The sequence below is a fragment of the Symphodus melops genome (genome assembly GCF_947650265.1).
Source record: "Symphodus melops genome assembly, chromosome: 1".
Taxonomy (NCBI): Eukaryota; Metazoa; Chordata; class Actinopteri; order Labriformes; family Labridae; genus Symphodus; species Symphodus melops.
This window is the reverse complement of record NC_136691.1, coordinates 38,061,125-38,077,730: the sequence shown is the minus strand read 5'-3', so window position 1 is coordinate 38,077,730 and position 16,606 is coordinate 38,061,125. Positions and strand designations below refer to the sequence as shown.

The 16,606-nt window shown below is 39.7% G+C and overlaps 2 protein-coding genes across 2 annotated transcripts; both read left to right on the top strand.

The window, feature by feature from the left end:
• Positions 1 to 1,518: 1,518 nt before the first annotated feature.
• Positions 1,519 to 11,516, top strand: ppp2r2aa (protein phosphatase 2, regulatory subunit B, alpha a). The gene is made up of 10 exons (XM_079357717.1): positions 1,519 to 1,956; positions 2,307 to 2,384; positions 3,948 to 4,045; positions 4,537 to 4,702; positions 4,868 to 4,980; positions 5,441 to 5,618; positions 6,489 to 6,653; positions 7,283 to 7,452; positions 7,645 to 7,736; positions 8,071 to 11,516. The coding sequence occupies exons 1-10, from the start codon at positions 1,950 to 1,952 to the stop codon at positions 8,348 to 8,350; spliced, it is 1,347 nt and encodes a 448-aa protein (XP_079213843.1). The 5' UTR covers positions 1,519 to 1,949; the 3' UTR covers positions 8,351 to 11,516.
• Positions 11,517 to 12,542: 1,026 nt separating this feature from the next.
• bnip3la (BCL2 interacting protein 3 like a) lies at positions 12,543 to 16,498 on the top strand. The gene is made up of 6 exons (XM_079361239.1): positions 12,543 to 12,652; positions 13,736 to 14,009; positions 14,100 to 14,181; positions 14,274 to 14,380; positions 14,472 to 14,621; positions 14,944 to 16,498. The coding sequence occupies exons 1-6, from the start codon at positions 12,601 to 12,603 to the stop codon at positions 14,990 to 14,992; spliced, it is 714 nt and encodes a 237-aa protein (XP_079217365.1). The 5' UTR covers positions 12,543 to 12,600; the 3' UTR covers positions 14,993 to 16,498.
• The last annotated feature ends 108 nt before the right edge of the window (positions 16,499 to 16,606 follow it).

The window sequence follows — 16,606 nt, the reverse complement described above, 5'->3', positions numbered from 1 at the left end:
TTTGTTGTTGTAATTTTAAGAATGCTCTGAACTTCATGGGCAGGCTGTCTATACTGATGGGTGCATATTTGATAGGGAATATGTCACCAAATCCTAATATTGGCAGAAATTACCTGATGCATCACCTCATTCTAGGCTTATGTATCTGCAGATCCTGTTGTGAAGTAAAATGTAGTTTCAAGGGATTCGTTATGGCGATGTATTAGTTGCTGCATAATGCATTGACCCAAATAAATCTGTATTTGGTAAAATGACCAGAGATGGGGTCTCACTGTTTGAAAGGGGTCATGGAAACAATCATGAGCAGCAGTGATGGTTGAATTACATCTAAATTTGACTTTCATGGACCTTATAGGCTATTGGGTATGCTGAATCGTTGCCACTTTGTCATATTGCACTGTTACGTTTGTATGAATAGATGCAGAGTGAACAAATAAAATAAAAAGGCCTTTTCGAAGGTGTATAAACCAGGGCCTGGCCATTTCAGAGTGGCAACCTCCAAATACACAAACAAAAAAAAGGGTGTGCAAGTGCCACATTTTTCTGTTGTGTGCTTTACATAGACTTTAAATAATGGCAAAGTCTGAGTGATGTCAGCCTCTGTTACTGCAGGGGGCTTTGACAGCCCATCGATGGCGGTCGACATGTTAAAATGCTGTCTCACTTTGAGTCAACCCAGTGATGAGCGCTAGAGCTGAGGCGAGTTTTAAGCCTCTTGTCAAAAAGCTACACCAGCCTGCCCGTCACTAACTTCCGGTATGCACATTATTGTAAATTTAGGTTATAATGTCTTTATTTGTGTAGCATCACTTTCTGTATTTATTATTATTATTATTAAGTATGATTCTGTTTTAACTCTTAAAGCCTAGCCAGGGACAGGGGTTGCAAATTAGCCATGGCTAGAATCCTGCATGCATGGCATCTATATTTTATTTTGAATCTGAAGCGATGTTCATTACATGTGTCCCTGTTAAATTAACAAATAAATTAGAAATTACGCGCACACTTCTTCAAATCAAAGCAGATGAGTTACCAAAGAATTCTCCCCCTGGACATGCTGATAGAGACCTAATCAGACCAATATGGTTTTCTTAAACTAAGCTGTAAACATGTTCATTTCACTGCACTTTTTTAATGTGTGTTTTTACTTCTGGTACTTCTGCAACCCTTCTCAAGCGGACGCTTGATGGACTGTAGGTTCTGCGCATTGGCTTCATGTTCAGTACCGGAGGTTGCCACATGGGTGAAATTACTGTCCTTATTATCAACACAAAACCTATAAAAAATGATGAGTGATATCGTGGTCATTTTTAGTTTGGTCATTTTAAATTATGTCATAATATGATTCAAATAAAATATTTGTAAATTTCTAAATGTAAGTTCGTATTAAATACATAAATCCTTTAGACATGAGGAACTAAGTGTGTGCGTCGGTTAGTTCAATTTATACACTAGGGTTAGGTGTGTTAACTATCCACGCGGGCGGGGTTTAAGATTTTCTTTAATGTCAATATAATGTAAATTGACAGAATATTTTTAATTTAAATAAAATACTCAGTGGGACTCCAGGTAGAAGAAAAATCCCCTGAACATGTCTTCCAGTGAGGACAGAGTAGAATGAGTCCTGTCCGCTCTGTGTCAAATGAACGCCGCCCGCGCTGCGCCATTTTGAAGGAGTAACGCAGGGAAAGGGAGAGACGAGGGAAATCTCAAAGTAGAGAGCAAAGTCTGACATTCACTGTTCAGCTCTGCAGCTTTCCTTTTTATTGACGCTGAAGACGGGTTAATACAGTGAATATCCATCCGACGTGGACTTGTTGAGTCCTGTGAGTCTAAGCAGCTCTTACAGTTTTACTCTGCAGCTCGGACTGAACCGACCCGGGTCAGCACGACTCCTGAGCAGGGCCCGAGCCTGCTACAGAGACTCTCTGCTCGAGTCTCTTCTCACCATGGCAGGTAAAACTCAACAGAGAAAACTGAGGTTAAGTATTTATCAGACAGTTTCTGTCCTGCTCAGCTCACACGACGTCTCACTGTTGTGTACCACTAGCGCACGTTAGCTTCAAGCTATGCTAGTGTTCACAACTAAGAGTGTGAAAGTGAATGTTATCCATTACAAACATCCTTAAACTATGGCACATGTTTGATTATTCGCTACAACGTTTTCTTTTCATCATGTAATGAGTATTTAGGCCACACTCTGCTATGTAGTCGTGTAGATCTGCTAAGTTAGCAGCAGGCTAACGCGTGTGAAGTTGCCTCTTGTGGAGGTGTGTGGTGAAACCTGCGAATCGTGTCTCTTTCAGGGGCCGGTGGTGGGAACAGTGATGTGCAGTGGTGCTTTTCCCAAGTCAAAGGAGCAATCGATGACGAAGTCGCTGAAGGTGAGTCCAAGTGATGGCCAGTGCATGCTTTTTAAAAAAAAATTTTTTTTAATTAGCACTGATGCTACTTTCTCAGTGAGGTATCCATTCATGTGTAGGTGTGTGAGGAGTTATTGCATACTAAGCAGATACCTGTTCACAACTATGTGTTAAAGATGAGAAGTTTCCTACAAGTACAACTGGAGGAGGGAAGGCTACCATGCCAAACGCCGCAGAGCCTTTCCGTCCCTGCAGATAGTGTCTGGTGTGTTTAATGCAACGTTTGCATGGTGGGAAATGTCAGGTTTTTGTCACCTATGCAGGAAAAGGAAACTGACTATTGAATTGGTTTATGATATTGAGCTGCAGTTTGCTGGTTCGTGCAAATGCTAGTATGTTACATAAAACAAAAAAGGTCCTCTTAGCTCTATCTGTATGAAGCCATGCAGAGGGTCCTATATTTGAAGAGTCTGACAAGACAGCAACACTGTGTACAAATATGCCAAGAAGACAGGGAGCTACACAAACAGCACCACAATGAGAGGCTTCAATCACCTTCCCTTGTTGCGAGAAAAAATACATTGAAAGGACAAACCACACTGACAAAGTTGGGTTTGCAGCCCTCGAAGACATCCTGTGCATATTATCTTCATGAAAAGGAATCTTATTCAGTCCTCTCATTATTTGTCTTTAGTCTCAATTTGAAAAATAGATTGTCAGAGCATCGTATCGTGAGTTGAGTGAATCGTTACATCCCCAGCGCTCAGGGTTTGTGATTCTTACATCACAAGGTTTTACCTCTATAATAATAGGAAGACGAGGGTTTTATTGTAACCGGCTCTTTCTCATTGTCCGGTGACTAAATTCACAATTACCTCTAACAGGTTTGTTTACAGTACATGCTACATGCATTTGTGTGAACGGACTACTCCGCTGTTTACAGTAAGCTGTGACTGAGAGCAAGTATAGATGTGAGCCTCTCCTTGTGTCAATACATAGCAGTACATGGGCTGTAAACACAACACGACGATAGTGATGTAGTTTAATTTGAGTCTCTTTCCCTCCGCCTGCTGTTTCTTTGGATGGAGTCAGGTCGTATCAGGCGCATTGTGTGCTATGTTAAAGGAGGAACAACACCACGGTCTATATTAGGGATTGCTCTCGCTCAGAATAGTGTCAGCCTGTAAACAGGGATTGATTGTTCTTTTGTGGGATTTGATGAGAATGCTTGTCGATCTAAAAGTGCTGAAAAGCTGCCCATAGCAAGTGTCTGGTTGACTTAAAGTTCCAGTGCACTGGCACATTGTCGTCTATTCAAACAGTACATGTACGTCAGTGCTTTGTTGTGTTTTCATGCTTGATGTGGTTTTCACTCGTCATAGGTGGCCAGACCACGAGCAAACGTTAGATCTTTTTAAACACTGCGAGAACAACCAGAGAAGTTTTGAAAAAAATAAAAAAAGAATATTCCCATTAGACAAAACTCAAATGAATAAAGTCAGACAAGTAACGGTCTGGGAAAAAAAGGTTTTAGATGAAAAAAACCAACATGATTTGATGATGATCTAATCACTTTGTTGACAGCTGACATCATATCCACTGTTGAATTCAACCACTCTGGGGAGCTGCTTGCCACTGGGGACAAAGGCGGTCGTGTTGTCATCTTTCAGCAGGAACCAGAGGTATGTATTAATGTTTCACCTGACTGTACTAAATTTAGAGGCATCACAGAAAAAATGTTTTAACAGCCAGATGTTCTACCTAAAGCTGTGAATCAAAGGAGTGAGCTACATGTGTGATCATATCTTTTTCTGTTTGTGTTAGGACAGCTGAAAATTGGGGGGGGTCGAACCAGCAACTAGTGCTTTGAGCATTACATCACATGTGTATGATACACTTCCTCTGACTGAGCTAAAAGGAAGATTTTTTAGTGTTGATTGATTGCTGCTAACAATAGAACACATTTTAGTATCTATTGAATGAATAACTTGCCATGCTGATAGTACATTTTAGTAAAATAAGAATTTCAGCAACAAAAAACACCTGGCAGTATCAGAATCTGCCTCTAATCAAAGTTCAGGTGAAATGCTCATGCTCTGATTTGTTTTTTTTGTTGTTTTTTTCTCATCATAACACTTTTTAAGTGAACTCTTGCATGTCTGTCATTGTTCAGAGCAAGAATCAGCCACAGTGTCGAGGAGAGTACAATGTTTACAGCACCTTCCAGAGCCACGAGCCGGAGTTCGACTACCTGAAAAGCCTTGAGATCGAGGAGAAGATCAACAAGATTCGATGGTTGCCCCAGAAGAACGCAGCACAGTTCCTTTTGTCGACCAATGGTTAGAGAACCAATGAATTCAGATTTGAAACTGATCGTACGAGGAATAAGAGGTGGTGACATTTTTACACCAACTCTTTTCCTCGGAGTCATCGCGTGGCAACAGATGCTGTTCATTGATGAAGTTCCGTCTGTCACTAAAGACTTGCTCTTATTTCGTCACCAGACAAAACCATAAAGCTGTGGAAAATTAGTGAGCGGGACAAGAGACCAGAGGGCTACAATTTGAAGGAAGAAGATGGAAGATACAGAGATTTCCACACCGTCAACACACTGCGGGTGTGTAGAACTGACTTTACCACTGTCCCAGTACTGATGAAAATGTTATTGATTATTGTTTTGATTAAGAATGATTGTTAAACTCTCTTTAATGGATCGAGTTGTGTGTAAATGTCAATCTTGAAGGACTTGTCTTTAAGTTTTCTATTTTCTAGGGTTAGCAGATGTTTCATGCAGATGTTAAGCAGGCATGTTTGCACACTTAACATTTACAAGCATTACTGTAAAGCAGCAGTTCATGTGATAAGTTATACCTGAGTTTAACTCATTTTAAAAGTGTGTCCTTAGTGTTTCAGGAATAACACATCTTCATAATCATTAATGCATACACTTAAATATTTAAACAGACCAATATGAAGCATCACTTTTTTTCCTCTTAATTTGAAAGAACGTCGTCTGAGAGTGTTTGCCTTGGTATTTCTAAAAGCCTTCCTCTTACTTTGGTAATAACCTCCTTCAGGTTCCAGTATTCATGCCAATGGATCTGATGGTGGAAGCCAGCCCAAGAAGAGTCTTTGCGAATGCTCACACATACCATATCAACTCCATCTCAGTCAACAGCGACTGTGAGACCTACCTGTCTGCAGATGACCTGCGCATTAACCTCTGGAACCTGGAGATCAACGATCGCAGCTTTAGTATCCTTTTCATTTTCATCTAGAAATTTCTCATTGTCAACATTTTTCTCCTTCATGAACTTTTGAGCCATCATCATCTTCCTTCCAAAGTACGCAGAGTGCTGCAATTTAAGAATTCAATCTTTACTGTGAAATACTTTTTGCCACTTCTACCACTTAGTATTAAAATGTGTACATGCAGTTGGTTTTCACTTGATAATTAAGATAAAACGTGTCAAACTGGCAGAAAGTTTTTAAGGAACATAACATCGTGAGTTTGTTTCTTGCTCGAGGCAGCTCTGCCTCACTGCCAGATCATGATCCCCTGAATGCATCATGTTCAAATGTCAATCAGATTTGGTACATCCAGGCAGCATTACTCAATGCCTGCAAAATACCAGTCATTCAGTTGAAAAGAATTTCTACTTCTTAAGTACTGCCAGTAAATTACAATATTTTGTCTATGATTTTAAAAAAAAAAAAAAAAAAAAAAATTTTTTTTTTAAAGTAGACTCAAAAAGAGTAACAATTTGTGTGACAGTGTCATATTAAACTCTACCACTAGATGTCCCCAAAGCAAAGAGAATGTCTCCACACTGACTCGGTTACACGTTTAAAAAAGTTGAGTGAAGAAATGCTACCTTGCAATTTGTCTTTATCGACGCAGGTTGTGTTAATGTTGACGTCAAACTCATTCACGGATCTTAAACCTTTTTTCAACCACATTAACTCCCTAAGATGAAAATGTTCAGACCCATACGTTTGTAAAACACATCTGCCACACCTTTTTTAATACTGGATGAAAAGAATACATTATTTTATTTTTAGAGGTTTTTGATATCTGGTGGACACATCTGTGTTTAGTCATCGGCCCTTAACCTCACCTCACAGATATTGTTGATATTAAGCCAGCCAACATGGAGGAGTTGACGGAGGTGATCACAGCAGCCGAGTTCCACCCAAACCAGTGCAACACCTTCGTCTACAGTAGCAGTAAAGGCACCATCCGTCTGTGTGACATGAGGGCAGCCGCACTGTGTGACCAGCACTCCAAATGTAAGCTAGTCAGTGCTTCGTGCCTGAAAGGACGCTTTTGAGTTTAACTTGAACCAGTTGATGTTGAATGTAGAACTGTCCATTTATCCTGTAGAAAAGTGAAGTGTGCGGCTGAGGGAGAAAGGCTCTATTGTTTCTAATTGTCTAAAATCACAGGTGAAGTTGCTGGAGGTGAGAGGTTGTGTCAACATCACTTTCTTAAGCGTTTAAGAATAGAGGAACATCTTTGCTGAAGGCAGTCCTTGGTTGGAGCCACATTACAGCTAACTTTCCTGTTTGTTCAGAGGCAGCAGTGCTGATCTCTGCCCAACACTTTCCTGAAGAGAAAGTTCATTAGCTGAACTTCAAACACCAGCTCTTGTGTCCCAGAAAGTGGGTCGTCTAAATGTCAGTCTTCATTCATGTAGTTGTACAGACAGCTCTTGACAGCTATTCGAAGTGAGTTGCAGCAGGAAGAGATAAATGTGTTCAAGAAATGAATGAAAACTGACGCTTCTCAAGCCTATAAAACGGGAAGAAAAAAGCCCAGCCTTTATGTTATTGTATGGATGTTTGCAAGTGCCATCCACACCTGTTTATAGGATTGGGTAAACTAAAAACCTGGAGGTTTTTTTTCGTATTAATTTCAGTGTTTGAAGAGCCAGAGGATCCAAACAATCGTTCGTTCTTCTCTGAGATCATCTCATCGATCTCTGATGTAAAGTTCAGCCACAGTGGGCGCTACCTGATGACGCGTGACTACCTGTCCGTCAAAATCTGGGATCTCAACATGGAAAGCCGGCCAGTAGAGACCTATCAGGTTTGTTACCTTTTGCTGTATTTAAACCCAAGTTCACTCTTGTTGCATGTGTTCACTTTGGGAGGATTGTAAGGGTGGTCAGAGTTCTCTGGTCACTCCACCAGAGGGCGCTGTTTTACAGTGGTCACATTGAAATGTTATTTTGACTGTTGATTATAAATGCAACGTCTCTCCATCTTCTTCCTTCAACAGGTGCATGAATATCTCAGGAGTAAGTTGTGTTCACTTTATGAGAATGACTGCATCTTTGACAAGTTCGAGTGCTGTTGGAACGGGAATGACAGGTGAGTTTGTTTCAGGGTTTCTCTGCATTGTTAAAGAAGAATGTCCTTTTGATAAAGCCTAGTCTTATTTCTGGCCGTAGGAATTCCCCACATTTAAATGATGCCTTTAAGTATTTTGGGCTGACTCTTGTTTGAGGCAGCTCAGACGAGCAAGCGTCATCAAACCTTATCAAACACTGTGTTTATCTGCTCAGAGCAGAAGGCTGCACATGGTGTGGTTTGCTGGTTTAGGGGAATTCCCTACAGGACAATATATTTATGCGTTTTCAATAAATTATCTCTTAAAATTTGAATGTGGTTTACTAGCACTCACTCGTAATCTGTCTCCCTGTAGCGTTGTGATGACCGGATCCTACAACAACTTCTTCAGGATGTTCGACCGAGGTTACCGGCAGGATGTAACTCTAGAGGCGTCACGGGAGAACGGCAAGCCTCGATCGGTCCTGAAACCTCGCAAAGTAAGCACAGGTGGGAAGCGCAAAAAGGATGAGATCAGTGTAGACAGTCTGGACTTTAACAAGAAGATCCTGCACACTGCCTGGCATCCTCTGGACAACATCATTGCAGTTGCCACCACCAACAATCTGTACATATTCGAGGAGAAACTAAACTAGCATTTGTTAAACGGCTCAGATCCCAGTTTCTGTCTCGATGCTCTTCTTCCCACGTACAAACGATATCTTTCCACCTGTGGCTAAATCCCAAGTTTTAAAACGATCTGCACTTGGTGATTTTAGAGAGACTTAGTCCATCAACAACAAACAGTGGCATTCACACTGTTAGTCCAAGACGGTTTCACAAGCACAATTTACATGTCTATTAAAAGAAACAGTTTGTAGTACTGAGTCCAGAACTTGGGATTTGTTCTTTTTAATTTTCTCCTGCAAGAACTCTGTACTCAGCAGGCTAATGTTTGCTACTCTACTACATCCCAAACCAAAGGGAAAATGTTTCTTTATTCTTTGTGCCATTCAGAAATAAATTTTAGTAGCTACCATGCTCGATTAGTTTGAATAGGAAATTCTGTCTACCTTTGTTTTTTTTGTAACCAAGCTTCTTCTTACTGGCCTGAAACAATGCTAATGCAAGATTTTAACACTCCATATTTGCCCCAAGTGTTTGTCAAGTTGCCAAGTTCACTCACCACTTCTGTCACATGTCACAGTATATGCAGTTAAAGGACAACTCTGGTGTTAGATCATGTTGAAGCAAATTCTCCACAAATGGAGTAGAATTGCATTCCTGCTTACCCTTGTCCACAGCGTACGACTACCACTGGTTTATTTTCTATCCTTAAAGAGTCAAGATTCTTCAGACGGACTTGACTTGTAGTCCATGACTGAACAATTTGTTGTTTTCAAATCAGTTATTCAGAGGAAAAAGTTCAGAAAATGACATGATCTTAAAAAATAAGCCAGTATTAAGCCAAACATCATGTCTTATTTTGTCTCCTGATGCAATAGCTGTTAAAATACAATGGCTGCATGTTAGATACAGCTGACGAGCATATACACTCCAGGTCTCGAATTTAATAAGCCTGAGATCAGTCAGTGATTTCCAATCCTCTACGTTGATATTGTGTGTAGAAGTGATAACATTAAGTGTAAGGGTCATGTGATTGTCATTTCCAGATAACGGCCTAAAACTTCTCTGAAAACCCTTCAGTTGTCCTTTATCGCTCACTAAGAGCAGCGCACACATTTGTCAGGGTTTTTTTTTTCTTTTTGGGTGAGTTGAATGTTGGCTATTTCTGCCAAAGTTACCAATCTCCTACTTAATTTTGATTAAAAATTCATTTAAAAAAAGCTCAGGACAAAAGCTTTTATATGTGGCTGGGCGATGAAGGGGGATGTAGCCTAATTCTCTCTTGTACTGAGGCTGCCAGCTTGTGTTGTTGATAGATGGACTGCTCTACCCTCTGAATTTAGTTTAGTCTCCTTTTTGTTTTTTTTATATACATTTTGTACTGTTCCTGATAAAAGTAAAATAATCACTATAGATTTATTTTTGTATAATGAAGGCAGTAGGATTACAGTCTGATCACTGTAGTTTCTTCAGGTGTCTCAAATGGATTATTGATGGACTGTTGCCTGATCTGGTAACTTCTTTGACTTGGGGACATGTTCGTTCTGGCAGGTGTTTCTTGAAAAAGCTCAAGACTTTTTGTGACAACATGGTCATGTTTTGTTTCTCACTCCGGATGTAAGAAAACAAAAGTATTTTCAGGTGTCAGTACATCTGTAGTCATAAGCACTCTAACTGTTTTAAATGTTTGACTGTAACTTATGATTTCTGTCTGACTTATTTTGAAAGCTTTTGAGTTTGATTCTGATTTTGATTTGGGTCTTTTCTGTTTATGTGCCATGGTTTTATGAATCTTTTTTTTTTTTTTTTGCTCGCTGTGAAACCCTTTTGGGTCTAAATGGGAGTCATTTAGTCAACATGTTTTGTTCATTTAATGAGAATATGGACACTTCTGTCCAAATGGGAGAATTTGTGAAGCACTTGAGTTGCCGCTGATTGTTGTGTGAAAGTTAAACATGGAAAATTAGTTCAAAGAAAGCTCTGCTTTTCCTTCTTCTCTCTTCTTCTGTCAATCCTCTTCTGGAGTGGTCGATAAACCCACAAATGTAATTAGCACAGGTTTAGCCATTTAAACGGCTTATTGGATCATATTTCTAGAAGTTGTTGTGCCGCTCCTCTCTTTCTAATTGGTAGGATTCCTCCAAAATGTCCAGCTCCTACTATCAGGTCGTGTTAAGCTACTGTTGAGCGTCACTCTCTCAGGGCTCTGTATAATGTATTCCTCCAATGAGACGCGTCATTATTCTTGATTTTCTGTAATTTTTCAATCATATGAAAACTGCCTTTTCCATCTAATGCAGGATTGTGTTTGGTTATTTTCTTTGTTTCATAAAAAACAAAGTGGCACATTTGTCCCATCTCGTCATCAGGAGCGATCCAAGAATCAATCCACATGGAGCCTTTTCTAGTTGTGGAGAAATATATATATATATATATATATAATAATAAAAAAGTATTTAGTACAGAAATGGCATGTTCGCTCTCTTTTTAGGGGTAATAACTCTTAAAATGGTCCAATTTTCTTTAGAGATGGTCATCCCATGCTGGAGGAGTTAAAGTGAATAACAGTCACTAACATTCATGATAAAAGAAACATCCGACCAGAAACCTTCATCAACTCCTCTGGTTTCGTGTTCAGGGCTGCCGTTTGAGGCTTTGGCACCACTCAGAAGAACTCTCTTGCCTTTTTATAGCATGAAGGAAAACAAAGATAATCAAACATGTTTCTTGAACTTTCTGCTCAGGGGAACTTACTGCTGCTCTGTGATCACTACCTTGTAACTTCCATATAAAGCATCTTTTCTGGACTTTCAGAAGAACGACCTTATTTACAGGTAGATCTGACCCGATCAGGGAGCTATAATGGTTTTTAAAACATGAAGCTTGGAGCACATTGATCGCCATTTTTCTAATTCAAACTGTCTATACTGGAATTACACGTTTGTTTTCTTTTCCACTTGAAGCAGCGTTAGAAACACGACTAATGTATCACAGGAGTTACAACAAAAATGCACTTTTTTGTGATCTTCATGAATTTCTTTCTTTTTCTAAGGGGCTCTAAAGTAAAGACTGTAGGGAGTTTTGGTCTGTTTGGTAAAAAAAAAACTATAAATGGTTCATTGTACAGATTTGTTTTTGTTAAATGGAATTTAGTAAAAATTTAGATGAAAAGTAATAAAGAATTTCAAACCTAAATCCTTATTAAACTGCTTTATACTTTGAGTACTTTGAATACACAATTGCAGCAGATGGAGGTTCAAAGCGAGTCTTCTACTACTCGTGTTGGACTTGCTCCTGTTACCTGTATGATACGTGATATGTTCACGGTGAATTAATTGAAAGTTTTCTTCATGTGATGCAAAAAGCGTCATATTGCATCACATGAAGAAAACTTCCAGGCAGAGAAAAACATTTTTCTCGTCTCAGGGCAAAATGAGGGCTGGATTCATGACCATTCAACACTACTACCATGTTTCTAATGATACAAAGCTTCATGCAAATGGGTGAAGTATCCCTTTAAATACAACCAAAAGTACGGCAGAGACCTGCTCTTTTTTGTAAAGTGTATAACCTGGTGCTACACGATTAAGGTTTGAGAGTGTGAGGGATCATACTGCATTAAGAGAAGATTATCACATGACTAAAGACACTGCTGATGAGTCTCTTTAGCATTTGGAAAGGACTTCATTATTTCATAACTCCAACTTCATCAGCCTCTTGAATTCAGCACCTAGCATTGTGAACAGGTTCGTGGCAGGCAACTAGTTTTGTGTACGTTTATCCTCACTCCAATTACAGTGATTTAAATGTAACAGTGGAAATAATTAATTTGACATTTATTCAATATTCTGTAAAAATGAAAATAATCTAGCCAACAAGACCCTTTTAGTTAGATGAAGGAAGTATGACCAAAGCCTTTATAAATGTACAGAAAACACTACTTGTGGACATGTCAGTCAGGCATGTGTAGCAGGAAAGGGTGATACAGGACCACCCTTCCTACAATCATTAGTTCTCCAGACTATATAGGAAAACATCCTCAGTGGTTCTGCAGATCTGTGCATCCAGTCAGTAGGAAACAAAGGATGTGCTCAAATGATTTGTTTAGTTTATAGTACACATTTGTATTTATTCTCGGGCATAATGATTGATAAGTTAAAATAGACCATCACAGATCTGGCACCTGCTGTCTGCCTGTGCTCTGGCGAAATTCCGCGCATGCGCTCTTTGTAGTCTGTGTGCGTGTCATGTTGATGAACGCTAGATCTGGGGAGTCAACATGTCCACTCCTGCAGCACAACGAAACAATAACGAGGAGCCTGGGCTTCACGGTACGTACCAACTTCATGTTTCGACCCCCCCGCGCTACAAAGTCTACTAAAGATGAGGCCCATGAGTGTTTGAATGCTTTGGAAGATATTCGTGCGATTGAGATTTTATTGTAAAAGTTACATCGGGTTTGGTATTTCCTCCTCTTCTGGAAGAGGTGGGGGTGATGTTGTTTGACGTCACATCAAGCCAGCCAATCGTGTTGTGATAAATGTTTGACTGATGGCATGGCTGCTAATCAGGTAAACATCTCGGCGAAGGGGCGGGCACTAGCTGAAATGAAAACAACTTTGGGACAAAAGGCAAAATAGACATTGCGTTTATTTCTTATTGATCATAAAAAATGTCTGATAACGGGGAATACGACTTTAATGTAATGTGTCGTTGTGTAGTTGAAGAAAGCCGTCGTAATTACATAGTAATTCTAAAGGAAGATAATACAATGTGCCTGCAGATCAACCACAACACGTTCAGACGCTTGACGTGCAGAACACAGGTTTGTATTTGGATCGAGAAACTGTAGCTCTTAAAGTACAACACATTTACTCCAACACAAAAGCTGAACGTGCGCTTTATGTGTCAACACAGCTGGAACAGCGACATGTCTGGGCAAACAGTCACACACACCACTCCTGTTATGCAACCCCCCTGAAGTGAGCAGCATGGATAAAAAACTGTCCTACAAATGTGGCAATCGTCTGATAAGGTGTATTTCGTCAAAATAAACGCATTATATTATTATTTTTTATTTTAAAATGGGTGTAATGGCTACTTAAGTCTTGGATTTTGTACTCATCTAAACCTGCAGTCCGTAAAAGATTACATAACCTCCTGCTTCGAAAAAAGGTGCAAGCTGTTTGTGGGGCAGTGGCACACAGACATGCATGTCATTGATGCAGTGCACAATCCGTTCATTTAAATGCACTGTGTCAGAGGTGCAGGAAATGTAGGTCAGCTGTTTTCCTTTGGTTGAGAACAGAGGTGGGTTTCTTTGTGGTTTTCAGTCTGCTGTTTGGATTGCAATTAAAGCACAACAAGTCTGATGTTCCTTCCTTCCCTTCTCTTGACTCTTTTGTGGTGCCAAGGCTCTTGGGTAGAGTTAGAGCTCAATGGGAACACAGGGGCCCAGGGCAACATGCAGGCCAGCCTTCAAGTGGCACCCGCTGCAGACCAAATAAATGCAAATGCCGAGATGAGTCAAACTCTGCAGACCTTGGAAGTGGTGCCTGAGAGCGACGAAACCCTAATTGGAGGACTAGAGCATGTGCCGTCGTCCTCATCCATCCACAATGGAGACATGGAAAAGATCCTCCTGGATGCACAGCATGAATCAAGTCCTAGTAACTCTGCCTGCGATAGGTAGGAATACCAAGCCATTGTGTGTTGTTTAACACCCAGGCAATTATTTATTGTTGAAAAGTTTTATTTACCTTAATATATTTTAATTAGTCCCCACAGGCCACCAAGTCCATACCAGGATGAAGGTCAGATAACTTTTGATGTGGAAATGCCAAGTCAGAGAGACAGTCAGGTAAAACTACATTAAACAACACTGGGTTTTTAAGGCTTTAAAACATTTTGTAATCGCTCTTAAGACTGGCTTTTTTACCTTCACATTTGCAGTCAGAGGAAGAAGGTCTGGATGAGGAGAGGGAGGAAGACATCTTAATGAACAAAGAAGTAGACTGGGTGGCTGATTGGTCCAGCAGACCAGAAAACATTCCGCCAAAGTAAGCTGACTATATTTCCAGAATTATCCATATTAACATGTTCAGGATATTAAACCAACTTTGCATTTGCATCATTTCTTCTCCTTCCCAGGGAGTTCCACTTCAGGCACCCCAAACGCTCAGTTTCTCTCAGTATGAGAAAGAGTGGAGTCATGAAGAAAGGGGGCTTCTTCTCTGCTGAATTCCTTAAAGTTTTCATCCCTTCCTTACTCATCTCACACATCCTTGCCCTCGGCATTGGGTAAGTATTAATTCATGTTGTTTTGTTGTCATGTACAGTCGAGCTTTGTATTAAAAAAATAATAATTGCTTGTTCCCAACTGGGCCATTTTTTTAAATAATTATCAGTGCCTTTGGAAATGTTTGCGTGAGCTGTCTGAGAGGGTCAGTGGAGAATGTATTATTGTCATTGTATCAGTGCACTGCTTTTCAGTTTCAGCAAATGAAGTACATTTAATTCCTATCTGCACAGAACTGTTTTTGGTTTTTTTTATCAGAAAGATCGACTTCATCTTTTCATATTCATTAACTTGTTGAAATCCACCCCTCACTCCACCCCACAGTGTGTACATCGGGAAGAGAATTGCCACAGCCCCCACCAGCTCCTACTGAATAGAAGTTGAAGCAGTGCCTGGATGTTTCTCTTTCTTCAAGTCTCCATCTTCCAGTAGTTTAGATGTCTCCCTGCATCTATTGTGAAACCTGCATATCTCCTCTATTCTATTTTGAATTCTCTCACATTGTAGATGTAGTTATGAAGTTCTAAACATGACTTAATATTGCCACACTCCATTACCTTTTGACACAGGGCAACATTGTTCTCAGTCATCAACTTGATAACAGAACCTGTTAAAGCCGGAACAATATTAGTTGTCCTGTGAAACTCCAAATTGTGTGACAAGGATTTGATGTGTGGTGGCTTTAGGGTTGAAGTTTCTCTACTTGCTTTGATGCATTATCGTGACAAATTTGGCCTTCGTCCTGAGCTGAATCTCTACAACGCCATACCTACAGTACCAACAAATTGAATTGGCTCATGCTACAGCGGGGACTTGTTTGCCTTAATTTTTTTTTATTATTAAACATTCAAGGTGCAGTTATTTGGGGAGGGGGAAACAAATTATGCTGCACAGTGGGATTTGTTTTTTAAATTCCACAATATTCCGAGAGTAGAAGTTATATCTTGTTGAGTCTGGCGAGTTACTTATAAAGCTTTGGTTTTTTTTGAAGGTTGGAAAGCTTACACACGCATGTAGTATGTAGCTGCCAAATGTTTCAATGGGGTTGTTTGAAAACCTGTGCTTGTGGAACATAAGCTGAATTGCTTTTTACCAGGCCATATGCTGTTTTCTTTTCCTTTAGCCAACATATCATATTCTTTAACATAGACGCAATGGCTAAGTGCCAAATGTATATCCTTTACCACTGCACATTTGTGGTTTATTTTAGACAGTTTTTTAATTTCAAATATGTTTAGTTATTTAAAGAGGTACATGTCAAAAATCATCTAAGCTGTGATCTGCCCCAAAACCTTTTGACATTGTATAATTTGTTTATACATTGATACTAATGCTTATTATGTAGTTGTTATTGTATAGCATTGTGGCAGTGTACGTAATGTGTATTTGCTGTTTAATTACTGAAGCCAAGCAAAGAAGAAGGTTTTGCCTGGGGCCTCATCTTAGAGTGTTATCTGACTTTTGTTTAGATTTCACTGTGCCATCCTTTCACATAACATCATGCAATAAACATTGTAAAGAGTAAAGATGTTATTCTATATGTGGATGTTTGCTGGAGGATTCTTCTGTCATTGTTTTTAAATGACATCATAGAGTTGAATAGAAAACCTTTGGCCACAATGTGAAGTTTTGGCTGAAGTGGTTTTTAGCGCACATCATGCATACAGGCTTTAATGCATTATCTCATTCTAACCCATAAACTGTCACCATAACAGGCTTATGTACAGTTGATCCGTGTGCAATACAAAGCGTTTTGGAATTTGAATAAAGTTTGTTCTGTATACAGTGGCTGAGATATGAATACAAAGAGGGGGGACGAGAGTGACACAGACCTTGATGCATTATTTAAATCATAACTAATAAAATGCACATATCATCAGTGGGCTTCTGCACTTTTGATTTGCGACAAGCAGTCAGTTTTTATAATCTAAATGGAGGAAGCTGAGGAATATACAGTGACTATTGAAGTGTCTACATGTCTTTCCCC

Coding starts and splice junctions, on each gene's coding strand:
- ppp2r2aa (XM_079357717.1), top strand. Junction 6,654..7,282: donor GTGTGACCAGCACTCCAAAT/GTAAGCTAGTCA, acceptor TATTAATTTCAG/TGTTTGAAGAGCCAGAGGAT. Junction 7,453..7,644: donor GGCCAGTAGAGACCTATCAG/GTTTGTTACCTT, acceptor TTCCTTCAACAG/GTGCATGAATATCTCAGGAG.
- bnip3la (XM_079361239.1), top strand. CDS start 12,601: ATGTCCACTCCTGCAGCACAACGAAACAATAACGAGGAGCCTGGGCTT. Junction 14,010..14,099: donor AGTAACTCTGCCTGCGATAG/GTAGGAATACCA, acceptor TATTTTAATTAG/TCCCCACAGGCCACCAAGTC. Junction 14,182..14,273: donor CAAGTCAGAGAGACAGTCAG/GTAAAACTACAT, acceptor TCACATTTGCAG/TCAGAGGAAGAAGGTCTGGA.